Raw genomic sequence first — 26867 nt, 5'->3', positions numbered from 1 at the left:
AGAGTAGTGGTCAGTTTCATTGGTGGAGAAAATCGAAGTGCCTGGGCTAAACCACAAACCTATGGGAAATTGATGACAAACTTTTCCCACATGTATCAAGATCTAGACAGCCTAGTGTCACCAAGGCTCCACAAATTGTGATGATATCTCCCTTATAAAGATAATATACACAAATGGTAGATTCTCAGCTATTTCAAAATAGTAACCACGTTCACAAATGGAAACATCTACTACAAATAATTTTTAACTACACTTCTGTTCCTTGTTTAACACTGAGGTTCTCGTCCGAGGCTTTCTTGAAATATTCTTTAGCTACTTGGTAAGCAATACCATCAGCACATCAATGTACAAATAAAACACAAAAAGCTCTCACACAATAAAAGCCAAGACAAAATAAAAGAACTTACTTTTTGAAATTGGCCCATTCGTTGCCTGTCTTGGACTTGAATACCTTACAGAATTCCTTGGCAGCATCCTCAAGGGAGGTAAATGGTGTGTGCTGGAACTGGCCATAGTCTCCTATCCGACCCCAACAGTTGAATAACACATAAATCTTTTTACCTTTCTGGCGGACAATCTGTGACAAAATAGAAGTGCAAGAAGCTACATATATACAACCAGCTAGACATTCAACGGCGCTTTCTTTCAAATTACGCTTCAAAAAGTGACTAAGTGGGTGTGTATTTTAAATGGTCTTCAAATTTGCAAAAGAAACTGCCAATGCATTATCAAATGGTGTATAAAAAAGATGAGAGAATCTGTAGGTGTTACCACGTGCTCTTGAGTAAGTTAAGAGAGCTTGTATTCGCTACCACATGGTGTGAGTAAGTTGAGAGAATCTGTATATGTTACCACATGGTCCTAAGTAAGTTGAGTGAGTGCTTGGGGTTTAACGTCGTGCTAAGTAAGTTGAGAGAGCTTGTAGTTGTTACCACATGGCCCTGAGTAAGTCGAGAGAACTTATATATGTTACCACATGGTCCTGAGTAAGTTGAGAGAACTTATATGTTACCACATGGTCCTGAGTAAGTTGAGAGAACTTATATGTGTTACCACATGGTCCTGATTAAGTTGAGAGAACTTATATGTTACCACATGGTCCTGAGTAAGTTGAGAGAACTTATATGTGTAACCACATGGCCTTGAGAAATTTGATAGAATCTGTATGCGTTACGACATGCTCTTGAGTAAGTTGAGAGAATCTGTATATGTTACCACATGGTCCTGAGTAAGTTGAGTGAACTTGAATGTGTTGTTACATGATCTTCAAAAAAGGGGAGGCAATTTATCTTAATCAAATATACATGTATGGCAAATGTATAATTTCTTATATGATTTTGGGGTACCTAATATACTTACCATGATCTACTCCACATAATACAGGTGGTTAAATTAGCAGATTACACAGTCTATGATTGAAAACATCCCCAAACCTCAGTTGAAAACATCTCTCTGAATTAAGAAGACCTGAACTATTAACTATTTACAATAACTTCAGCAGATTCTTCTAATAGCAGAACCCTGGTGAGGGCCTGTCATAAACTGGGTGCTACCGATGAAGACTAAAACAGGACAAGCTGCACTGTTATATTCATATCACCAAAAACACAAACCTGCATTTTGTAATAGTTGAATGTTCCAAAGGGACCGCTGGAGACATCCACCTTGGAAAGGAGGACATCATAGGGAATGTTTTGTTGACTGTCTGTGGCCACTTCACTGTTAACAGAAATACAACAACACAACTTATCATCAGATCCATGGTCAATCAACATGCAAGTATAGTTTTGGGAAATTCTCTTTTAACCTTCTAAGCCTTCCATCTACCCACTTTCCTCAACGTTTTTACCACATGAAAGAAACGCTTTATATGCTATTTAAGCACCTTTTCAATTTTATTTTGGAGACAAAATTACATTGGTTAAGCTGACCAATTCCAAGGCTTCACAAAAAGTATGACTCTCTCTGTTACGCAACATAATTCCCATAGAATATGTTCCAATAAACATGTTGCGAACAGGCAAAAACGGTTGAAATGGTTCTCTGTAATTATTCCTACCTCTGGTTTTCTTTCTATATAAACAAAGAACCTTAATAATTTTGACACGAAAAACAGAAATAAATTGTTTCTTTTTTTTAAATGAAATAGTGTTGTCATAAAAACTAAATAAACAAGGAAATAAAATGTCTGACAATGACAGCCCAGATCTTTACAGACAGCATGGTCATGAGCCAGAAAAAACTCAACTCTTACCCGGTATCTTTAATGTTACACCTGTGGTCAGGCACAGCCACAGTGTCTGGCGTGCTGTTGGTCTCCATGGCTTCTTGCTTAGATTGCTGACCCAAGTACTTCTCGCTGTCTTTGTCAACGTCAGGCGTGGGAAAGTCCAGCTTCAGTCCATCACACACATCCCGAGTGGGGAATATCGGCTTCTCCTGGAAATACACAGTACTCATGGAATTAAACAGCTGCTCATCTTACACGTTGAACAAAGATGAATTTTCAAAATTATTCAAAGGAAGAGTTAAAGTCCTGACACCCTGATTTACATGTGATATGAACAGATTTCTGACAATTCCAACAGAGATTACAGAACACGTGATATTTGTCACAGAAATGAAGAGGGGAAGATTGAACTACAGAAAGCTCACCAGCTTTGTTTTGTCCACTCCCGTCAACTCCTGAAGCATCCTAGTGATTCTGGGTGCCCCCCGGATTAGGGCGTGATCAAGCGGGGTGAGGCCGGCGCTGTCCTTCTGTAGTAGAGGGGCACCTGCCTTAGCCAGTACGTAGAGGATCTCCTCATTGTCATAGGTGCCAAGTTCTAGTGGACAGACTAGGTGGTGGATGGCTGTCCAGCCCTGACGATCTGTGGCAGACAGATTAATGGTGCTTGTCTTCTCCACAGCCTTGTAGTCACGCCTCTCGCCTGAATTTTTTAACCGAGAGAAATGCATCTGTAATATTGGATTCTACAGTAGCCTTATATGACCATATTGTAACAAGTGGCATTAGATAAGGTTTTGCCACTTAATAGGCATGGACTGATGTATGCATTCAAAGTGTATATCCACATAGCAGCTATCTATGCATTTGAAAAAAAAAAAAACTTGAAACAATCTTTTTCAGGCAACGAAGAGAGATGTGGTATCACTGATGCCCACTGAATCCCAACAGAACAGTCTGCAATCCCCTGTTTCAGAGGTGTTTCATTCAGCTGAAAAAGTTCTAAAAATAAGTAAATAAATGAATACACAAATTATACCAATGTCCAGGACAGTGTCTAATGGTCTTTCCTTCTTTTCCCTTTATTATGCAGAAAAGGTCATCAAAATCGGTGTATAAATGATTTTCACTTATGTTATAATTAATTGTTTCATTGTGCATTATGTCACTCTCAAAAAAACTTATTTCACAGGAGCTATGTTTATGGGTGGATAAAACCACTGCAGCTTGTTGGTTAATTCCAAGCGTACCACAACTGTTCCAGCTGGAGCATGTTTTGACCTCATTATCCCTCCTACACTACTAATCTCAAGAAAGTTAAATTTGTGTCATGAGAGTAGTTTCAAGCACATCAACAACTTAAAAAAAATGAAGATGTCCGTTTTTAACTTACGCTGGCGTTTCATAAGCTTTTGTATAATGGCTGGCAACTTCTTCCTCTGTTTCACTTTCAGTTTTTTTGGTTTACTTTTCGTTTTATCAGAGTCTTCATCTGATTCGTTGCTCAGGGCCTCATCAGAAAAGTTCTCAAAATCTTCCTCTTCCTCTTCAATTTTGTCTCCACTGTCAGAGTTGTTATCACTCAGGACATCTGTGTCACCTCCATCAGACTTATTCCCATCAGATTTCTCTTCCTTCTCTAACTCGGGCATCTCCTGCTCCGATGAGGTCGCCAGGGCGCTGATTGTGAATAGCTGGCGGGACATTTTCCGTGTCAACTTGGCTTGACCAGTCACTTTAGTGGCAACATTTTCCGGGTCAAAGTTATGGTTGAGTAACAGTTTCACCATTAGCACGTCATTCTGGCAGCAAAATAAAGACAAAAGTTAACATTATGTAAGATTCCTATCTAATCAGAATAAAGTCTTACATACAACACACAAAGACGTAAGCTCTCATGTTCAGCAATAAACTTGACACAAAAATAAAAACTATGTTTTACCAGAGGAATTAAGTTAAGAAATTGTTAAGAAAATTTAACATGAACATAGATTTAAATACAAAAAAAACAAAAATGAATACTGTAATCTGGGAGCTGTTTATAGCCAATAATAAACCATTACAAGAATCCCTTGTTCTTGGTTCGTTTATTAATTAATGTACTAAACAAACAAACAAAATACATAAAACATATTTATTAAAAACAAAACATGTCAAGATAAGGTTGAACTTACCATTTTTACAGCATGCATGAGCGGTGTCAGGCCATGACTGTCACAGAAGCTGGGAGATGCTCCATGTTTGAGCATAAACTGTACCAGATCAAACTCAGAACTGTTGATGGCCAGGATCAGGGGAGACAACTTTGTGTCTGAATGCTTCACAAAGTAATCATACTCTCCCTTAGCAAGGGACATGTAACCAAACAGCAGAGGGTCCGGTGTGGGGTAGTCAGACAGGAGGTCAATTTTACAGCCACGTCTCCGTAGGGCTTCAATCCAGTCTCTGAAAACAACATACAAAAAAAGCATATTGTGAGTTTCTTTTTTTTTTTACTTACAGAGTCAGTGTAAGAGAGAATCACAACTCTTCTGACTGGCAGAATAATTGAGAGGTGCAAAGATTCAACTCATAAAGGCAATAAGAAACTGAGAGTTGTAAACTGACAACTGAGAGATCTAAAGGCATAACTCTGATAGGCGACGAGACATTTCAGCTAGCTAACCAATCTTTCACTCTTAAGTAAATCCTCACCATCAATGATATTGTCTTCGATTAGTTACTGTGTACTGACCATATTGCAGTTGAGTCAGTGACTCACCTGACTTCGGGCTGACCTCCATTCAGGTCCTGGATGTTCCAGAAGGTAGCTGCCATGGCATTACGCCCAAACTTGTCCACCTGTTCAGGCTTAACATCATGGCATTTCTCTACAATAATTATAATATACTATATATAATACTAATATAATAATAATAACAAACACAAGTCATAACTTCACATAACTTCACTGATGATGTATACTACTTACATATACTTGCAATAAGTCTTCGTTGGTGTTTACAGGTAGTTTTAAATATTAGAGTACAAAGGTAATTCATAGGAAGAGGTAACATTAACACTCAGCTGAGAACAAACCAAGTCTCATCCACTATTTAGTACTAAAAATCAATGAATAGAGACAGAGAATTCCACAACTATAGGTACTCTTACTAGAAGTTGTGTTAAGTGAACTCTTTCTTCTTTTACTGATTGGTGTTTTACGCCCTACTCAAGAATGTTTCACTTAAATGACGGCTGCATGTATTATGGTGGGAGGAAACTGGGCACAGCCCAAGAAAAACCAACGACCATCCATAGGTTGATGCCAGACCTTCCCACATACTGCAGGAGCGGAAGCCAGAATGAGATGAACTTTGACTCGGTGACCGAGTGAGTGGTAAGCTCCCCACTCTTTATTTAGCTGATCAACAATGCCCGTAATTGTCTGAACAAAATTTTGAGAGAACTGTGATGTCAATGGGTCTACGAACATATTCGCTATGATTTACAATGCTTTACAGCTTACGGTCCTGCAAGTTCAAACTGTGAAGATTTATCTTCATGTAGCATTACATTTCTGTAACCTTTGTTCATAAAAATCAAAAAAAAAAAAAAAATAATAAGTTCGACAATTTTGGACTTTGGCTATCACTTTGTGTAATCAACCTGAGAATGCATGTTAAAACCTTCAGCTATTAAAGTCTAAGTCAATGGCTGATGGCCATACAAAACTACGATGATAAATACTACTGCAAAGTTTGCAAGTGTTAGGTATCAAAACAGTTGAAATCAATACGCTACCAGTGAGAGAGGTCAAGCATTTAGCAATTAATGAGCCGTTGACGGTTACCTAGGATGAAGTGTCCAAGTTTATAATGATGCTGGAGACCAGCGTAGATGAGAGGTGTGCAGCCGTGTTTGTCAGTCCTCGAGGCGGATACACCGCTCTTTAGTAGCATCTCAGCAATCTGTAACACACCACAAATGAGTTCACCCACAAGTACCGCAAGACGTCAAATGCAATTCCTTACCTAAGTGAAGTACCACTCGCCTTGCTACCAAGTGAAGGAATCTTCTTTTTCCAATACTTCAGAAGCTTAACACATTTTATCAAAGCAACTTTTCCACATTTTTGTGTTTAAACAAGAATGGTTGGGATTCAACAACCCTTCCACGATACATTTTCTGTCATATGATGAGGAAGGAGTGCTTGAAGTGTATGTAATGGATTTCCATCGCTCTTTTGTCCAGCTTTTAGAAGGTCTTAGATGTGACCCGATCCAGGATTGCCCTACCAACAGTGCCATCAGGTCGGTAATCCAAAAAGGAAGTTAAAAGTTTATGTCTTAACATAAACAGGAAATTGAAGTTTGAAGGTACCCAGTACCAACCCTAAATTAAGAATGGGCTGCATGTTTACAGCTTTTTCTCCCCGAACTACACCACACAGTCCCTAAACCCTCCTCCAAACCGTATTACCTGGAGCTGAAGCTCAGTGTCTTTGACAGGGCTGGACTTGAGTGCCAACGTGTGGAGCAGTGTTCTGCCCTCAGCGTTTGTGGCCTGAAGCTGGGATGGTTCTCGTATGCGCTTCATCAAACGCAGTGCCACATAAAACTTGTTCACACTCAATGCAGCCTACAAAATAACACACTAAATTACTGAATTTACTTAAGTAATATTTTAAACCCTACCACCAAATTACTATAAAAACTTGCTTATACAATCTTTGCCAGGTTCAAGGAAAAGGGGGAAAAAAGACAATGACAACCAGAAAGTACACAAAATATATTACCCATAATGTCGTAAACTTCCCAGGCTTGAAGCCAATAATATTTTATCTTCAGACTGTATCATCAACTAAAGGCTACACTGAGTATTTATACAACAAACATGTCCCTTTTAGCACATAAGCATTGGAAGCTCTATCTTAAAATCATTTTTAACATTTTTCCTGAACTAAAAAGAAGTCCAAAATCAATAAAATTAAGAAAGAACTAATGTCCTTAAGCCTAAATTGGGAGGCGCTATCTTGAATACTTTTTGACAAACGTTGTCCACAAATACCAACTGTCTGTCACACAAACAGACAGGTACACATCAAGATATCACCACTGTATACGCATGGGGCAAAAAAACAGCTCATCTGTAGGAAATGCATGCATGCAAAACTTCAGCTCAATGCAGAAAGTGTTTCTGTAGATACGACCCTTAACAATAACTTAGTCATAACTCAGTACACAGAGTGCATCAATGACTGGACATCCTTGACTTGAGACTTGAGATCAGAGCACACAAGGCATCAACACTGCAGCGTCCCTTTCATATTACTTTTGTATGTGTGCAAAAATTATGTGTAATGTATTTTTTGAGATAACATTGACCTTAACACTGTTGCAGGATGCCAGTGCTTATGTATCACATTAGTTCCTGCTGTACTTTGTGGAGGCCAGCTACAAGTATTGTCAAATGAATTCAAATACCCCATTCTTCATTCCAGTCGGCAGGAAATTTCCCTCCTCTCGCACAAAAAAAAAAAACATTGTACAAAATATCAAATTTGATTCACGAAGAAAAAGATTAAAAAAAGATTCTTGAGCAGACTTTCAATGGCAAGTAATCCTAAAATCTCCATGGCCCAGCCCACCTCAACAGCTGTCGTCCTTTCCAGTTTATTTGCATCTGTGGCAACGTCTAACATCATGTGAGCCACACCTTCTAACTCAGCCTCAATAGCTCCCTGTAAAACATAGAAAATGACTCTTATTTAGCTTTGTGTACATGCATTGGCCAGAATATGCCCAGGGAATACGTGTAGCACTGGCAAAGGGCAGAATATGCCCAGGGAATACATGTAGCACTGGCAAAGGGCAGAATATGCCCAGGGAATACGTGCAGAGGGTGCTTTTTAGATGGTAGGACAATGATGCAATCTTACCATTAAAACAAGGAAAATTTGGCCACTTTTCAGCATAAAAAACATGACCTGGAGTCAATGTTCTAAAACATTTTTCATACATCATAAAATTGTAATAGCAATACATTTATTTAACAAAGGACACTTGATCAATTTACAAAAATGATCTTCCATGGTCTTCAAATAAAAAATAGTTTGTATCATTTCTTGAAGCTTTTACCACTTCTCAAGTAAATATTTATTTATTTATCTGATTGGTGTTTTATGCCGTACACAAGAATATTTCACTTATACGACGGCGGCCAGCATTATGGTGGGTGGAAACCGGGCACAGCCTGGGGGAAACCCACGACCATCCGCAGGTTGCTGGCAGACCTTCCCACATACGGCCGGAGAGGAAGCCAGCATGAACTGGACTTGAACTCACAGCGACCTCATTGGTGAGAGACTCCTGAGTCATTACGCTGCGCTAGTGCGCTAACCGACTGAGCCACGGAGGCCCCCTTCTCAAGTAAATAAGATAATGTCCCAAACCAATCAATTACCTGAAATATTGAGTATTCCTTTTTCTCTTCCTTTTCTGTTTCACGTAATGGTCGCCATTTCATTACGGGGGCCTTGTCTCCTTTTTCTGGCGGGTTAGGAGGGGGGACGACAATGTTACATTTGACACTAGCTCCTTTTTGTATCAGCATGATGGCACAGCTGTCAATAAGAGGCAGGTGATTACTAGACCAACTGAGGTAGTGGGAAATGACAGGTTAATGACATAAAGACATGCATTTCTTGTGAAGCTGCAGTTACTGGTAAATCAAACTGTTTGAGGACAAAAAAAAAAAGAGGAAAAAAAAATACATATAAATATATATATAAATAAATATATATATACACACACATATACATATATACATATATCTATATATATATATGGATTGAAATTTGGGGTGAAAATTAGCCCAGCAACAACACCATGCACAAAAGAATACTTAAAGTGAACATAAAATCTGCTAATATACATACAGAGAAAAAAAGACCAAAAAAAAAAAACAATAAATAAATAAAAGATATAGGACAAAGTTATCACAGAAAAATATATGTAAAAAAATTCTTTGAAAGCCGAGAAGATGAAGTTCAGTTCTGGGGATATGGCACTGACAGACAATTCACTCTGAGTAGCCATGCCCTTTTGAACTTGGCCAATCACTGGCCCTTAAAGTGTCACATCATAATTGGTTGTCACATCAAAAACCTATTACTGTACCTATAAAAAATTGGCTTTTGCAGTTAGTTTAGGTGTTATTTTGGACCACACATTTGTGAGCAGGAAACTGAGAACGGCTGCCCATGTCACAATGTGTACATGTTGAGCAGGGTACTGCAGTAACTTGACAGGGTGAGGTAGCAAGAAAACTGCCTTGGGAGAGTCGATGCTTGAAGGAAAATAATGTGACTTTGCATTATTTTTCCTTAGAAAAGTCAGATTTATTACAAAAATATCTTCCTAAAATCTGAACGAAAGAGTCTGTCATAAATCAGAAGGTACTGCTATGTTTGGTAAATTCCCTGATGTCGGTACAGCCACCTAGGCCTAACGCTTACACCCATGCAGGACAAGGATGAGCAGGACCACTAAAACATGAGTTTGTGTCCATGAACAACGCCCTGACCCGAGCACCAAACTAAAAGAAACAACGACCCTTTGAACATGGAACAAAGATGATACTCTCTGGTTTGTATCAGGCCTTTATGTTTGTATTTTGTCACTGTTACATTGTTTAATACCAATGGTACGGGTGAACTTCTAGGTTTTGTGGCATCATGCTGGAGGGCTATAACATGGCAAAACGCTATAGCAAAATGAGTGGCTAGGTACTGATGTTTGTTTGCTATTTCTTTTGTTGATAAGCTGTGCAGAATTTTTAAATATTTTTAGAACAGTTCTGGAATACTACTTTATTAATTAATTCATATTTAGTGGTGGGTTTTATGTTCACTTTAAATTAAGGAAACCAAAAACCACACTTCTGGAAACATCCAGGAGAAAACCACTTTTATTGTCAAAGACACTTTCAATCTCTCCACTTTCAAAAGCAAGTTTCACCAACCTGTCATGTTTATTGAGGACTGCCAATGAGAGAGGGGTATTCCCATCCTTGTCCTTCAGATTAATATCAGCTTTCCTCTGAAGAGAGAACAAAACTGTTTGTCATTAAAAAAGTAACAAAAACAAAAGCAATCTTTCAGGTACACAAGTCAAACCACTGATTAACAAAACCAAGCCAATTACAAATAATCACGTTGGAGCCACCAGCTGATCTGATATAGAGTAAGATATGTTTACAGTGTAACAGAAATTGGTGTGTCGTGCTGCTTTAGAGTGGATTTATGGGCCCACTTCAATCAGCAAACTGACTTGTGGAATGAACCAACTTCTGTTAATGATGAAATGTTTAGGTAAGTAAATATGTTGAAATTGTTGAAAGTAGACCTCAATGCTTAATTTAATTGAACTATGTTTAACATGAGTCACTATGGAGGTTACTGTCAACTTAGTGTATGAATGCTCTGTAAAACAGCTCTATAATCGAGCTGTGCTTACCTGGAGTAAGTGCATACAACAGATGGCCGCACCCCTGATGGCAGCTCTGTGCAGAGCGGTCTGGCCCTGACTGTCCCGCTCGTCCAGCTGACGGCCATGCATGGCTGAGGTCAACACACTGGTCAGCTCCACTGGGTCCAGACAACTTGTGTCCTCACAGCTAAGCACACAAAGTATGATAACTTACAAACATACACATACAAATTGTTATCCAACACCTTCACAGCTTTCTTTACATTTATAAATTTACTGACATGAAGTAGCGTCTTTATAACACACTAAGTGCCATATAACAGGTTAACTTGCTGTGGTGAGTGGGAATTGGCAAATTTAAGGGGAGTTACATTTCATAATCCACTTAAACCTGCTATCTTACTCAAGAACTGAACATAAAACAGCCTATTTTCCCCAAACTTCTTGGGTTTAAATTTTTTCATAATTCTTACCTTCCGTTTTTCACAAATACATAATGAAGTGGGAGCCGGTCATGTTTATCCCTTGCAAACAAGTTAGCTCCCTTTTCTATGAGGAACTCTTCAAGCTCTAGACTGGCGTCTGACTTGCCAGTATTCATCTGTACGGCTGCATGAAGAACCGTCATTCCATCTTTGTCCTGAGCGCTGATGTTGGCTCCCTTACCCAGCAAAATCTTTAACTTTTCCAGCTTCTTGGCCACATTTCCTATTAAAAAACAAATGACAACTATGAATATGGATTGGTCTGGCCCTAATCTTGAATCAGCAGCAGACAGCACAGACTCTGGCATACCAGTGACAATACTGGCATATTCCCAGTTAATATCAATGTTTATTAACACCCTGTTGTTCCTTGCCACATTAGGCCAAACTGAAATGTCATACGCTTTTCATTCAACCCCCTCCTACATGAAAAAGAGCAAATTGCATTCGTCAAACAATTTTCATATTATGCCTTAACACCCCTTACACAATCTCTGCTACAAATCAAGCTTTAGACCCACCTTTGTTATGTACTACATAATGTAGTGGCGTAAAGCCATTCTCAGAGGTGGAGCTGTTTACATTAGCGCCGCATGATGCCAGCTTTCTCAGCAAGGACACCGACGTCTCAGAGCAGCTGTGAAGACAAACACAGTATCACAGTAAACAGAAATCTGTACACAAAAATAAATTTCCAATTCCATGCCCTTTTTTACATGCCCTTTAGCTTATATGAGTGGTAAGTGGCAATGATTATCTGATGTGTAACATGACATGCTACTGCTTTCCACAAACATGGCTATCTCTTTTTACAATGGTGTTTGACATTTGTCAAAAAAAAAATACTATATTATCACATTAGTTTCTAACATGTGCAGTTTTTCACCAATGTCAGAGAAATCAGGTGGGCAATTGGGCAGTTGCCAACGATTAATTAATGACTGGAATTATGGCAAACTTTCTGAAGACAGAGGAGGATGGGGGGAGATAGCTTGTCAGGGCATTATTGGCATTAGAGTACTTTCTTTTCAACAGATCCTGTAAAATACAATTCTATACTGCACAATCCAAATTACAGTGTAGCTTCGCTATAGCGCGCCGCTTTGGGGACAGGTTCCTGAGCGTGTCATAGACTACCTCGCGCTATAATGAAATGACCTCCAGTATATAGGGCTACAGTCTATCTTGAAGGCCATAATTTTGACAATGAACGAAGTTTAATCGATGTAAAATGTGTTTTGTCAAATGCTTTCTTTTTGTTAGATTACTATAAGCACAAGAGCTTTTTTGTTACCCAAGGATTCACGCATTACAGCACCGTCCCATGAGTCATATCCTGTGAAGCTAGCCTCCTATTGCGTAATCACAGGCCTGAGCTGATCTACAGATGCATGTTAAACATTTCTACATCCACTTCATTTCAAATCAAACTTGCTCAAAACGAAAATGTAACCAGTTACATGTACAACCTCTTCCAATATTCATAGAATAATCCATTTCCTTGCTTATACTGATGTAATATTCAAAAGCTTAAGCCTAAAATATCAAATAAAACATGGGTCACACAACAACAGTAGGAAATGAGGTTATTAAATGCATTATTTACATATATTTCTTGGTGAAAAATCTTTATTCATTTGCAGTTTTAGCTGTTCTCACATGAAAGTACACCATAGATTTTTGGGGGACAAGATTTGGGTCGCGTTATATCAAGGCGTCTTACGGTGAGGCTACACTGTATTTACTATCATTTTTATTCACGGGGATTCCATAAAGAGGTACGAAACGTTCTATTTCATGATAACAGTACCTACCTGGCAGCCATCAGTATGGGTGTGAGAACTTTGTCCTTCTTTGTCTTATCTGGCCTGAATGTAACATTGGGGTTGGCACCAGCTTCCAGCTGAAATCAAAGTTGTATATCTCACATTGGTCATACTCGTTTATAAACTTCATGGAAGACCACTTAAGAGAATGCCGTCAAATCCACCCTAGCCCAAGAGGCCCTGAGATGTGTGGAGTAAGTGAGTGAGTGCCTGAGATGAATGGAAGCGGGATAACCCTGAAAATTCAGCAACTACCACTAAACCAACACCTCAAGCCCTAGCAACTGAAAAAAATGTATTCTTAAAGCATCACTGCGTCAACGTCTGCTCCAGTCGGGGGCAAATTCAGTGATGTAATTAATGTAATTCAGCTGAGTTAGCTAATACAGGAATATTCATCACTAGGACATCTGAACAGAGACACTTAGATATTAACCACATTTAATTTAAGTACCAGAAAGTAAACTAAACTTACCAACAATTCTGCTGCCTGGTCACAATTTGCTCGTATAGCAGCTACTAATGGAGTGGCGCCCTCTATGTTGACCACCTCGAGTTTGGGGGAGAACTTTAACAGTAGCTTCATGGCCTGACTACCGTTTAAGTCACAGGTCTCGGCCAAGAAATGAAGGGCGCAGCATTTACCAGCTGTAAAAACAAATGGTAAGTGAAGTTAAGCCAGTAAAAACTCACTTTATTGAAGCTCCCAACAAATACAAATTTAAATGCCCCACCCCTAATCATCAAGCCCCCTCTCATCCCTTACCTAATACTTGGTCCATGGGGGCCCTACATACTCAAACCCAGATTACTGAGCCCTCTACCTAATACTTGGTCCATACTTGGTCAAACCCAGATTACTGAGCCCTCTATAGTATCCTCCTCTGCACACTAACTTTTTAATCCTTCCCCACGTCATCCCAGCTGTCCTATTCAACACGGTACCACGGTACTACAAATGGTGAGGTCAGGACAGCACCACTGCTGCGCACTGCCACAGTCTTGTACTTTACCGAAGCCTTTCTGCTCAGCACTGTATATAGTGCTGTGTGGTGCAAGTTTGCTGTAAACTGGGTATTATTGTCAATCCAATGTCTTCCTTTCCTTTATGACTGGCTTTTGTGATGTTTTATCTTTCTTCACAGAGTGAGACCACATATCTTAGTTTATTCTTCCCACTGACTACAAATACCTTACCTTCCTCCACATACTGGTCTTCCTCATTATCAGGAACCTCCCCTGTAAACTTTTTCTTCTGGACTGTCACATTCACATCAGGTTTTGTGACTTCTAACAAGGACTGTAGAAACTGCTTTCCTTCTTCAAGTGTCACTTTGGCAGACTGTTCTGTGACAGTGTTTCTGGACTGTTTCTGTTGTTCCACAAGAATGCAATATCATATACATTCACTTTGATTTAATCTTACAAGAGAGAAAATATAAGTAAACTTAGTCCTAACACTGGTGAAAACTGACTAATCAACAACCTCCACCTACTCGCAAGAGCACACCCACAAGATTGATCTTGTCAGGTCACTGAACAGGATATTATTTCAGAACCAACTTTCGTCACACTCTCATGTACAGCCATTCCTAAAATGGTACAGTTTTTTCCATGCAATTTTAATACAGAATTAAAAGAATTACTCATTCACCTTGGTACTAACAAATCTGTGCTTGACTTTTCTTCATTTTTTCACGAAAATTCCTGGCAGTAAACTTTTGTGAATCCTGATTACATGCAAATCATCAACTTCCAAGAGCTATTTTATTTCTGTTCTGTTTGAAAGACAAACAGAAGGGCTGTCTCCTCTATGTTTATTGGATGAAGATAATGTATACAACAAATGAACTTTGATTTTCAGAAAACACTCTGTCAGCACACTGCCTGTAGTTAACTGGTAACAACGGAATTCTACTTACCAACGTTGCTGAAAATCCTTTATATTTTTGGCAAGCTCGTAGCAATGGGGTAAACCCGTCGTTGTCAAACACTTTCGATAATTTTTCCAGCACAGACTTTCCAGTTTCGGTTTTGATTTCCTTAGCCTCCTCTTTCTTTTCCCTGACACTTTTGTCCTTTAGTGCCTCAAAACGGGCAATCTGAGGAACTTTATCATCCACATCCTCACTTTTACCTGTCACATTGTTTGTCAGGTCAGATTTATGTTCTGAGCTGTTCTCAGATTTGGCTGTTGAATCTCCAGACTTGACAGCTGAATCTCCAGATTTCACCGATGAATCAGAAGCCTTTACTGCTAAGTCCACGGGCTTGTCATCATCTCCAGCTTTTAAAGTTTTGTCCTCAGCTTTTACAGAGCTGTCTTTGACCTTTTCCACAGCATCCCCAGCCTTGCTGACAGAGTTTTCTGAGGTGTCCATCTTCTCCCCGTTACTAGTGGCTGGTTTGTCCACTTCCATGGCCTTAGGACCATCGCCTGTGTGATTTGGCGTGTCAGACTTCCCCATCTTCTGCACCTCCTCTTTCTTTCCATTGACTGTTGCAACTTTTGAATCACTGCTTGTCTGTGACTTGGGTTTAACCACACCAATTTTCTACAGAACAAATATGTTACACTAAAATTCATGGCCAAGATTTTCAAACAGAGCTTTGACACCTTGTCTCTCATTTTTTGCTTATCAATTCTGAGCAGGCACACACAATGCCTATTTGTGTGTGTTGTAGCAGTCCAGACACTCACTTCACTAGTGGTAAGTTCAACAACACTGGAAAGGAGCATGCACAAGGCAAATGATAAACTTCAATCTTCGTCACTGAGAGCTCAACAGTGTAAGGAGTCCAGTGAATACAGGTGCTAACTTCCTGGGTTCACCTGCACACATACAGTCACGGAACACAGATCCCAGGTTTTCTAACAGCTTACCAGATCACACCAAGAAGTTATGGTTTATAACAGACTTTGTGAAAAGGTCAGGAAGTCTTTTGTCTGAATGACTTTCTCTACAAAATGCTTAAACTTAAAATGTACAACACATCTGAACATGAAAAAAAACTCCCAAAATACAACTGCTATGTTAATTTTGCCACCAACCATTACAGCGCTGTTTACCTGCTCTGCCAGTAGGTTGAGAAGTGGCGCCATGCCAGCGTCCATGCACTGCTCAGCCATCAGGTGTAGTAATGTCTTCCCTTCCTTATTCCTCTCCTCAGACACAACCCCACCCTTCCTCAGTAATAGCTTCACCAGGGGCACATTAGCCTACATGAAACAGAACACGCTTATCAACTCACTTGAGGGGTGTTTCACACAGGACTAAAGAAACAGGATTCCGAAACTTCAATCTTCTCAAAATAATTATTATATACATATGTACACACAGCAAGAATAATTTCATCTCTACAAATAATTCAGTCCACAAATAGCATTTTCCTCTCTCAACGCCAATTTCATTTTGTGTTTTAGGGACACTTCAACACGAAAAAATGCAAACATGAAATAATAATTAAATTGAAAATCCATCTTTTTGTCTTGCCCAATCTTTGTGTTTTTTAAATAATTTTCCTATTTTTTCAAGGTTTTCCAATCACTTAGATATGTTTTGAATATAAACTGCTACGACAATCCACATGTCTCACAAATTAGCCGACTTCTAAGTTTTATTTTTATACCTTCCTCAGATACTCAGCCTGTAAAACAAAAAATTTAATTGCTATGGCCTTAGGGATAAATAAGGAAAAGTAAGTGTTTTGAACACACCTGTTCAACAGCCAGCATGAGAGCCGTCTGTCCATCGCCTGTCCGAGCAGTGGGATCACAGCCATTGTCTATCAACAGCTCCCCTATCTTCACACTGATTTCCATGGCCTCTGCACTAAGCTGCGGTGACTAACAAACAAATAAACAAAGTCAGAATGATCACTGACATCCATCTGAATAAAGAAGTCACAATGAAAACTTCAATTTAGTTTAAAATCTTGATGTCATTATTACCAAGGTAAGTCATTATTACTAGTCATACTGGTTAGTCTCACCAGAAAAAAACTTGACACTTGCATACATATTTTTCAATTTGCTAATTGTTATTGTATTGGTTTAACACCAATCCAAAGTTTTTTTTTCTTTTTTGTTTTGGTGAAGATTTTATTTATGGATAGGGGACACCAGTCATCAGTAGGAAACAATCCAATCTCTCCTCGAAAAAAAACAAACAAACAAAAACACGAAAAACGCATCCAATCCTAAATGACCAAAACCCGGTGACGAAATCGCAGAACTCAAGAACAAATTCTTAGTCCTGAAGTTACCCAGTGCAGTTGCGTGTTGTGATAATCAGTATCGCCAGGTACCAAGTGTCTAATATCTTTTAAATCACAATATAAGCAATCACTCACCCATCTTGTTCCAGTGGTTTTCACATTATTCTGGCTCAGAAAATGGAGCTGAAAGATAAAAATCATTGTGAATCATGAAATTTGATTACTTGTATTCAAGCACTTAAACACATGAAGAAATGTGACAACAAATATCAAGAAGTAAACTTAGATCTGTGGAAGAGCAAAATCACATCTTTAAAGTTCACATTCTTTCTGACTTTAAGATGTATAAATAACGACTGATCCTGTGCTTGCATCTTGCTTATTATATTTAAACTAAAACATATTCCCTGCTCTTAAACTATCTGTGTGATCAAATTAATTTTCCCCATTGTCAGAAGTTGACTCTCTTCGAATCATTTCACTTCACACAGTTTTGTTTGGTGGGTGGATGGATTTGGAACTATCCTGACCTCTCCATTTCAAAATGGAGTCATCACATGAGCTGAAAGACAACTCTAACAAGCGACAACACAAACAGCTTTCTAGATCTGACTTCTGTGAGACTGAGATAGGTTCTACAACAATCAACATTCAAGTGTTAGATACTAACAGCTGTATATCCATTGATATCTGTGGATGTCGTATCTGCACCTTTGTCCACTATCAGAAACTTCAGCTGTTCATACAGCCCGGGTACCAGGGGGCTAGCAGCCGCGATTGACACGAGTGTCATGCCTGAAAAAGCAGAAAATAAGCATACACAGCTGGATTTACATGACAAGAGACCTGGATACTGCAGAACTAGGAAAAACCTGAACAAAATAAATCACACAATGGTTCATTCCACACTACACAGTTGCAAGAATAAATCCACATCTCAGATTTAAATTGTGACAGCACTAGCCTTAAGTGGATAAAAATGTGTTAAAAGACAATTCAGTTAATGGTGAATGATTGTAGAAAACATTTTATTCAGCCAGAACACTTGGCTGAAAGTGAAGTCTGACTGAAGTCCTGTAATTCCTTTAGCCCCCAAGGAAGGACTGAAAACCTTATGGTTTGTACGAAAAAGAGGCTTGTATTAAGCTTAAATTTGAATTAACTTTTAATACAATTTCTGATAAATTGAGCCCTCATCTAGAGTCTGGCAGAAGTTCTCCAGGATTCAAATACCTTTACCTTTATCATCTTTGAAGTTTATGTCCACACCTGGTCTGCCCAGCAGGTAATCCACCAGCCCGAGGTGGCCCTTCAGGAAAGCAATAGCCACGGGGGTCACCTGAACAACAGATATGTTCAATTCATGGGTTTCGTTTCTAACTTTTTTTTGTTTTGATTGTTCCTGAAGACCACACTCAAGCATTCCGCACTTATACTGTGGTAGGCAGTTTCATGGGTGGGGAAATCCATAGTGCCTGGGGAAAATGACAATTTCTGGCAAGTTACTGACAAACTTTTTGGTGAGAGACAAGTGGTCTTCACTATATGTTTGACTACTCAAACTGCCACATGAGCATCATCGACAGATGAAAGATGTCACCAGAGGAATGTACAAAATCCCTGCCCAACACCGGGTTTGGAACCGCACCTTACACCCACAAACTGCTCCCCCTGGGCGTGATGTGATTTATTACACTATAAAATGGCAGCGACATCAAAGTATATTTACTTTAATAAAACAAATGCAAACTAGGACAATAGATTTTACAAACATGCTCCACATGCTTAAGAAAGAAAAATAGCTTTGATCGCACATAGGGAAATATATACCTAGATGTGCATAAAAATGTTTGGAACTGTGCTGAATGTGGATAAGGTCATGAGCAGAAATAATTAAAATTGCTGTAATACTTGACAAATGGTATCAAGGACTCTACACATGATGAAACACACATCTATGCACCGCAACAGAAGAATCTAATGTTCTATCTCAGCTGTTACCTTCCAGTCATTTTCTTTGTTTGGGTCAGCGTTGGCATTCTCTAACAGTAGTTTCACACAAAAGTACCACCCATAGGCTGCGGCATAGTGCACTACAGAGTTCCCGGAGGAGTCAATACGATTGGCGTCAGCACCCATCCGCAGCAGGTAAGACGCAATGTGTGCATTGCCATTCATCACCGCGTGAATCAGAGCTGTGCGCTTCATCTTGTCTGTGGTGCGTAAACATACCAAAAGTACATGAAGCTATTATTCAGCACTTCATATATCATACATGGGAAAGCACATTTTTCATGGTAACAGCATTCTTGATCTGTTTTTCCATCTTAATCTGTCCACGTATTAATGGACTCAAAATTCACACAATCAGTCATACAACACAATATGAAAATGTCTTTTCTTCCTAACTACAGACGTTTCCACATTTTCCTGATCCTTTCAAACATTCAGATTCTGTATATTTTTTCATGTTTGAATAAAAAATATGTTTACATAAAACAAAATTTAAAGTGCTAAAACTGGGCAACCATAAATTTAGCCTAGAAAAACTGTATCTGGATTGCTGTTAAGTGCCTCCAAATGTTAAAAACTAGGAGCATATTTTTTCTTGAAAATATCTTAAACCAAACAGGATTTCAATGCCTTAATCTTGTTTAATAATTATAACAATCTATACAAATTCTGGATATATTCTTTCTCATGGTAGACCCAACACCATGGTCACAGCACTCACCAGCTTGCTCTATTGTGGCACTACTTTCCACAAGTATCCTCACTATATCCAGATGACCTCTGCAGGCAGCCATCATCAGAGGGGTCAACTTTTCTTTCCCAGCCGACACAGGTTTGTTGATCTCTACTTTGTACTTGATCAGACAGCGTACCACTTCCTGTCATGAAAATAAACATGTGTGCAAAATGTCAAGAAAAATCTACATTTTTATTCACATCATCTGTAATTCACTGCATGTGACTGTTTTTTTTTTTTCAACCATGTTCAGTTTCCCTTGTCCTGTTCAGACTGATAAAATTATTTCATGGTCAACTGAAAGTTCGCCATTGTAGTTTTGTCCTCAAACCAATGCAGCTGCTTTTATGGCAAAACAAAGTAGGCAGTGCACATGCTAAAACACTGGGGTATTAAGGACTGTCACTGACTACATTCACTCATGATGAAATACTTACCACATATCCCTTCTCCACGGCAATGTGTATAGGGCAGAGGGAGGCCCTGTTGGGGCGATTCATTCCACCAATACCATACTTCTGAACAAAGAAATCAGACTCCCCACTCCCACCTGGAAAGAAGGGTTGGGATTTTAAAACTATCCACTGTAGAACAATTATTCATTGCGTGATTACATCCACAATGAATGGTCCTCAAATTCAAAATGCTTTCCTATACTCTTATGGCCACAAAGAATTGAAAACAGTCACACATCTGAAAGTCACATCACCCAAGAGCGAGTGAGTGCTTGGGGCTTAACGTCGTACTTAACAAATTTTCAGTCATATGACGACGAAGGAATCCTTAAGGTGTATGGATTGTGCCTCCTTGTTGCAGGATGGATTTCCACCGCTCTTTTATCTAGTGATGCTTCACTGAAACGACTTACCAAAGGTAAGTAAGCCGCCCACCCGAGGCATTATACTGATACAGGTCAACCAGTCGTTGCACTATCCCCTTCATGCTGAACACCAAGCGAGGAAGTTACAACTTCCTCTTTTAAAGTCTTAGGTGTGACTCGACCCTGGATTGATCCTGAACGTCACCAAAGACACCTGACAACACTTGGTCTGCTTTCACATTGCTTTTGATTATACAGTTGTCTCCCCCTTTTTTTTTTTTAACAGAATATCTCCTTCAGACACTGCATGGACACTCACCAGACTAGTACTGTAAAGGGGCGAACACATCTGATAACCAAGTAAACTAGTATTCCAGTGATAACAGACATTTGAGAATACTTACTACTCTTTGCTTTCTTCAGTAGAATCTCCACATTAGCCACCCTGCCGGCCTGACAGGCAAAGTGTAGGGGGGTCATACCCTGAGTGTCAGACTCATGGGGACTGGCACCTCTGCAACAAATAGTCTAGTTTAGTTGCAGACTGGAATAAACATACAAGTATTTCATCGTGATAATAAACACTCAAGTAAATTCAGGAATTTAGTGAAGTGTCAGACTCATCTTTTCACACAATTTTATCCTCATTTTTCTTTCTCTGTGATACCATAGCAAATGTCAGAAAGAACAAGAATAACTAAACTTTACCAACATTTCACTTCTCATATCATACCTTACTCCAATTGTTGAAACCGTAGAAGAGAGGTGTGCATATCTGATAATTACAGACTTTGGGAACTCAGTACCCAATTGGGACACTGGGCATGGGGCCAAAGAACGGTCTCTGGAGCAAAGATAGATTATGCCCTGGCTGGTAGTACAGACAACATCTCACAGTTTCCAAAGTTCCTCGACCATGCTGCAGAAGGGAGTCATGCAAACCAGTCATTCCCTCGCAACTCACCTGCCCAACAGGTACTCCAGGGGACCGCTGCCCTTACAGACAGAGGCGTAGTGTATAGGGCGTCGCTGAGCCTTGTCTGGCAGGTTATAGTCCGGCTCTGCAGACAACAGACGGCTCAAATACTTGATGTTGGGGTTTATAGCTGCACAATGAAGGGGCGTCATCTGTAGGAAATAAGAATAAGGCTATTTCCAAAGATCGCTCCGTTTCGCAAGTCTAATTTATTTCCGGGATTAAAATTTGTGTTTTTTTTTTTTTCTTTTTGTAAATAAAACAACCACTTCATATACTATGGCTTAAAATTTGTATAAAAATTGAATGTGCATCATTTAATTATTTCACTGGTGTTGTCCACCGTACTCAAGAATATTTCTACAACATGTGCATCAAGATGAATTCATGAATTTATTAGTCAAAATATCAGAAGAAGCCTGCCCTAAATAAACACCTATCTGACAGAAGAAATGCCACTAGATAATTCAGTTCTGGCAATGAAAACAAGAATAGCTGAACTCCAGCACAGTCTTTTGCTTCTTGGTTAGCTTGCAGTAAAGTTTTTAATAGTTATGTGACTGCAGACAGGTTTATGGGTAGAAGTAAACAGAATATGTACAGTAAAACTACTGTCAGGCGTTAAGAACTTGACAAACCCATTCTCTATAACCATGGCTTGGCAGTCCCTCATAAATAACAAATTCGACTTACCCCAAAGTTTTCTAGTGGTTTCTTTTTGACTGAGGCAGGATGGAGAGAGGCTCTAAGATCCTCCTTCTCAAAACACAGAACCTGAAACAAAGAGGTGATAATGTGTTTTGGTTTCTAGTTATTGTAAAATTTGTTACAAAGAGTATTATTTCACTATCATCTATGATGATCAAGTGAGCAGGCAAACCTGACAACTTACTCAAACTCCCCCAGTTGATGAGAAAACAAGCACTGAATACAGAGGAATTGAACAAAGAGATAAAATAAGATGACAAGCATCAGGAGAAACTACTAATTAATCAATAAAGTACAAATAACAAAGGGTGTAAACAAGCAACTGAGATTGTTATAAGATAAAATTTTAACCACATTATTGCTTTCCTGACATGTATTGGCCTACTTTTTCAGTTTTGAAAATTCTCTTTAAAACCATTTGCTGCTGGAGCAAATCTGATATAATATACATGTATATTACTATTTTTTCTCATGATCTATGGCTCAGTCCACCTGGTATTAACTTGGAAAACACCCTGTTACTTTATGGACTGGTTCTCCTTTCCATTTACACCACAAAATCTTTACCTCTTTGTGTAGGAAGTTGAAGCCAAATCCGCCCAGCTTCTCCGCCTCCTCCACAAGCTTTCCAGCCAGCTTCCTGTGACCATGTAACACTGCCAGGTGGATCTTACAGTACACACTGGACATCTGCACAAAAAACACCAGATCAAATTACTTGTTTTTGAAGTGGCTACAATGAATCTTACAACATTATTGTAATTCAACCGTTTTTCCATGTTTGCAAGGTGTTTATTCTAGCATATTCTGAAGGCATTATTATGTGTTGACTGAAAAAATTAAGCTTTTTCTGAAGGCGGGATATTGACGAATCTAATCAATGTAGTTTTGTCTCCAAAATGAAATTAAAAATGCCCATAAATTGCAAATGGAAGTTGTTCTTTCATATGCAAAAAGGTTGAGGAATTAGGGTACATGGTATTCGTCCATACAAAATGTACTTTTGAGTGATTTCTGCATTTGTTCACTTATATTACAAAGAACTTCCTTGCAAATGAACCATCTAAGTGTGACACTTTAGTGGCATCTAACAAAGCCATCTTAAAGTGTTTTTTCTTTTTTTTTTCTAACTGGTTTGGCCTTACCACTCCACCATCACAATGAATTAATGTGTCTTCTTGTCACATGGTTTCCTCTTCTAAAGACTTACTAGTTCATCCTTGGATGTGGTTTTGTTTGCCGCCACCAGGTTGTGTAACATCTGTATACTGACACCAAGTTTGAGTGCTGCATCCAGGTATTTCAGATAGTCCAGCCCACTGTTACCTCGCATGTCATTCAAATCCTACAGGAACATTGCATATTCAGTTAGAGAGGAAAACAATAGCGAACAGAAACATGAAACTTACCTATAATCTAAAACATACACCCGATGGATGATGAACAAGGACACAACAATTAGGATGTCATAGATTATACTATGCTCCTTTCTACTTGGCAAGTCAATTATGATACCATGATGGTACAGTGGAGCAAAGTGTTTACTTCTTCCCATTAACATTTGATTTGTGCTTCATATTGCACTCTTAAATTTTTCATTTATACAACAGCATTCAGATTCATGGGTCAAGGAAACTGGAGTGTCTGCAGAAACCGTGCCCACTGCCCTTTACCAGGTTCCAGGTAACCCTTCAGACTTAAGGCTAATCTCACATGACCAGCCATATCTATAAAGCATTAACTTCAACATTAATGACTCCTTGTTTAGAGGTGTACCGTAACCAGGGCATAAAAGAATTCTTTCAAACTAGCCCGACACACTTGAGATGAAAATCTGACTATTCCATACCTTCGTGAATGCATTGTTACCCTCCCGACTGCCTCTACCCATGGTCAAAGACTGAATGTGCTGTACACCCAGGGAGCGATAGTTATACCTGAAAAGACACACACAATAATTAAGTTTCTATTCATTTATCTGAAACTAAAATATTTAAGTAGCTGGCATTTAATGATATGCTCAAGAAACTTACACATACTACAGCTGTAATGAGGTCTACATGTATGGGTGCAAGAAATGAAATGCTCCGACCAAATGACTGCACTTCATTAGATACTCAACTGATCTCCTGACCTAAAGCCAGAAAGGAGTCAAGTTAGAACTGGTTACTTGTGAACTCAGTAATCAAGGACTTGTCAGCTGCAGTAATTAAGCTAACCATGTAGTTACTTTACAGACATTCTATTCTCTAGCACTTAAGTACCTGGCGGTGTCCGACATGAAAATTTTGGAAATAATGAATACGAACTGAGCCATACAAAGCTCTCTGACAAGTCTACTCTTGACCATCCACAATCAGCTCTTACCGTCCAGTTCCCTGTGTGTCTAGCAGCACAGACTGTTGTTTGCCCTTCTTGATGCGCTCATTGTTAGGGGAGAAGTAATCGTGTACCAGCAGCTGTAGAGCCTCCTTGTTTTCCCTCTCCAGGGCATAGTGCAGGGCTGTGTTAGGGTTAGCTACAGACCGCGGACAGTCCAACTGTTGACAGGTTATGGCACAGGATAAAACATCACTTTCTTGATAATATTGTTAATGACAGACACTAATGTCAAAACCTCAAGTTAATGAATTAGATGAGCTGATACCACAAAGCCACAAGTTTAGTCAAAATCTGAAATGTGAGTGTTTAACTCGGAAGACCCAGTGTTGGGTTAACACAAGTACTTGTTATATTGTAAACTAAAGGAAAGTATGGTTTTCTGGAATTTGATTGGATCAAAAACTTCTTTTAATTCTTGTCATGAATAGTGATAAAACTGCTTTCATTTTCACATTTGTACTTCAACACAGACTTTGAGGTTTTATACTTACTGTGTACACTTTGTTGTGATCATCTTTGAGGGACTTCAGTAAAACCATATCATTCACGAGCACAGCTCTGATGGCAAGTTTACCTTCCACCTGTTTTGATATGAATGGAAGCTTCTCCCTGAAATGAAAAACAAGCACCATAGCCTTTAAACTTCTACTAGTTAATTTCGTTAATCAGAGCTAAATCTAAAACATTTAACCAAGATGCTTATCTTCAAATTAATGTACCAGAGTCACAGACACTTTAAAAATTAATGTTTCTGTGCGAGTTTCTGGACTTGCAAGCAACAGAAAATTCACAATAGGAATTGAAACTGATTTACCTCAAGAAAGACCATTCATAATATTTTGTGTACCCTGCCTTTAATTTGGTTTTTTATAGGACATTATGCCAGCATTATTTTACATAGACTACACATCAGGTTGACAAACTCATACAAAGCAACTTCAGCGATATAATTAAATTAAGGTGAACAAATTGTGTTATACATTGCTTGTGTATAAGGGATAACTAGAAGTTACCAGAATAACAAAATCTGTTTTGCACAGCATGACAATATTCAGTTCAATTCTAAGAAAGTTCATCAACTGACTTTGTTTCAAAGAATGGCTCCTTGTCCAGCACTCGAATCCTAGGATCAGGCTGAAGATGACGGTCTGGCCCTTTACGTTTCTGCTCCACAGCTTCAGCCTTCCTCTTCTGTCTGCCACTTTTAACTTTCACTTTCTGACGACTTCCTGCAACTGCAGTATGTACAGCTTTTATTCACATAAATGTACATGAATGTTTAATCATACTTGCCACCTTACAAGTTTGCCAGCTAAATACAGACGTAAGAACTATACAAAACTGTTCCTTGCATACTGTTTCTTAACATGTCTTGTAAAGTTGTATCTCTTCATATTTGGGGTTCATTATATAACAAAGTTATCACTGATAAGAATGGAGTTGCGTAAATGGAATGGGGAAAAAAAGCTTGGGAATTTGAAACAAGAACTCAGTATGTGAAGCTGCAATGGGAAATGGAGAGGGGTTGATACATCCCTTCGTTAAAAATACTATGAATGCAGGTTAGCGTGCAACCATTTCATATATTTTTTACTTATCTAAGGTGCAAACTTTCAGATCTCTTTTCTTCTTTTTCCTGTTGACTTAATTACCAAGCAATAGTTACAAAAATATATTTTTATTTTTCACAGTGAAATATTTGACTAACCTTTTGAGGCTTTAACAGCTTTAGCTGAAGACTGCTTAGCTGGAAAAGAGAAGAATCCAACAAATTAACAGAGAGAACAAAGGTGTACAAACACAAAGTGGGAGAATTCTCAATGCCCCTTTCCAAGACTGGTGTTGAACCTGCACCAGCAACTGACAGATGAACATCTTTACCACTTAGCCACTATGCTCTCCTTGGTTCTAAACATGGTGCTTCATATTTATTTATTTCAATTCTTCAACCTTTTTAGCTGTCTCTGCAACCAATATTTTGAAACATTCTGAGAGAACTATG

General features: G+C 38.9%; 1 protein-coding gene across 2 annotated transcripts in view; it reads right to left on the bottom strand.

The window, feature by feature from the left end:
* The window catches only part of LOC135467990 (poly [ADP-ribose] polymerase tankyrase-like), a 38097-nt gene that overhangs the window by 5461 nt on the left and 5769 nt on the right, over positions 1 to 26867 (bottom strand). The window contains exons 6-42 of one of the 2 annotated variants that reach the window (XM_064745966.1): positions 26574 to 26612; positions 25950 to 26100; positions 25357 to 25474; positions 24851 to 25023; positions 24333 to 24420; positions 23694 to 23828; positions 23051 to 23173; positions 22469 to 22549; positions 21764 to 21927; positions 21204 to 21313; positions 20417 to 20529; positions 19965 to 20121; positions 19232 to 19443; positions 18470 to 18569; positions 17901 to 18025; positions 17366 to 17413; positions 16731 to 16859; positions 16083 to 16232; positions 14935 to 15567; positions 14210 to 14384; positions 13488 to 13660; positions 13001 to 13089; positions 11708 to 11823; positions 11175 to 11409; positions 10729 to 10888; positions 10235 to 10311; positions 8675 to 8834; positions 7860 to 7952; positions 6692 to 6850; positions 6063 to 6180; positions 4992 to 5100; positions 4405 to 4675; positions 3624 to 4032; positions 2656 to 2933; positions 2255 to 2439; positions 1614 to 1719; positions 408 to 577 (exon numbers count right to left, since the gene is read on the bottom strand). In XM_064745966.1, coding sequence (XP_064602036.1) covers positions 408 to 577; positions 1614 to 1719; positions 2255 to 2439; positions 2656 to 2933; positions 3624 to 4032; positions 4405 to 4675; positions 4992 to 5100; positions 6063 to 6180; positions 6692 to 6850; positions 7860 to 7952; positions 8675 to 8834; positions 10235 to 10311; positions 10729 to 10888; positions 11175 to 11409; positions 11708 to 11823; positions 13001 to 13089; positions 13488 to 13660; positions 14210 to 14384; positions 14935 to 15567; positions 16083 to 16232; positions 16731 to 16859; positions 17366 to 17413; positions 17901 to 18025; positions 18470 to 18569; positions 19232 to 19443; positions 19965 to 20121; positions 20417 to 20529; positions 21204 to 21313; positions 21764 to 21927; positions 22469 to 22549; positions 23051 to 23173; positions 23694 to 23828; positions 24333 to 24420; positions 24851 to 25023; positions 25357 to 25474; positions 25950 to 26100; positions 26574 to 26612 — 5932 coding nt within the window. The remainder of the gene's footprint in view (positions 1 to 407; positions 578 to 1613; positions 1720 to 2254; positions 2440 to 2655; positions 2934 to 3623; positions 4033 to 4404; positions 4676 to 4991; positions 5101 to 6062; positions 6181 to 6691; positions 6851 to 7859; positions 7953 to 8674; positions 8835 to 10234; positions 10312 to 10728; positions 10889 to 11174; positions 11410 to 11707; positions 11824 to 13000; positions 13090 to 13487; positions 13661 to 14209; positions 14385 to 14934; positions 15568 to 16082; positions 16233 to 16730; positions 16860 to 17365; positions 17414 to 17900; positions 18026 to 18469; positions 18570 to 19231; positions 19444 to 19964; positions 20122 to 20416; positions 20530 to 21203; positions 21314 to 21763; positions 21928 to 22468; positions 22550 to 23050; positions 23174 to 23693; positions 23829 to 24332; positions 24421 to 24850; positions 25024 to 25356; positions 25475 to 25949; positions 26101 to 26573; positions 26613 to 26867) is intronic. The other variant, XM_064745968.1, reaches the window with a different exon arrangement.

This window comes from Liolophura sinensis, chromosome 6 (assembly GCF_032854445.1).
Source record: "Liolophura sinensis isolate JHLJ2023 chromosome 6, CUHK_Ljap_v2, whole genome shotgun sequence".
NCBI classification, from domain to species: Eukaryota; Metazoa; Mollusca; class Polyplacophora; order Chitonida; family Chitonidae; genus Liolophura; species Liolophura sinensis.
This window is presented reverse-complemented; position numbering and strand designations above follow the sequence as displayed.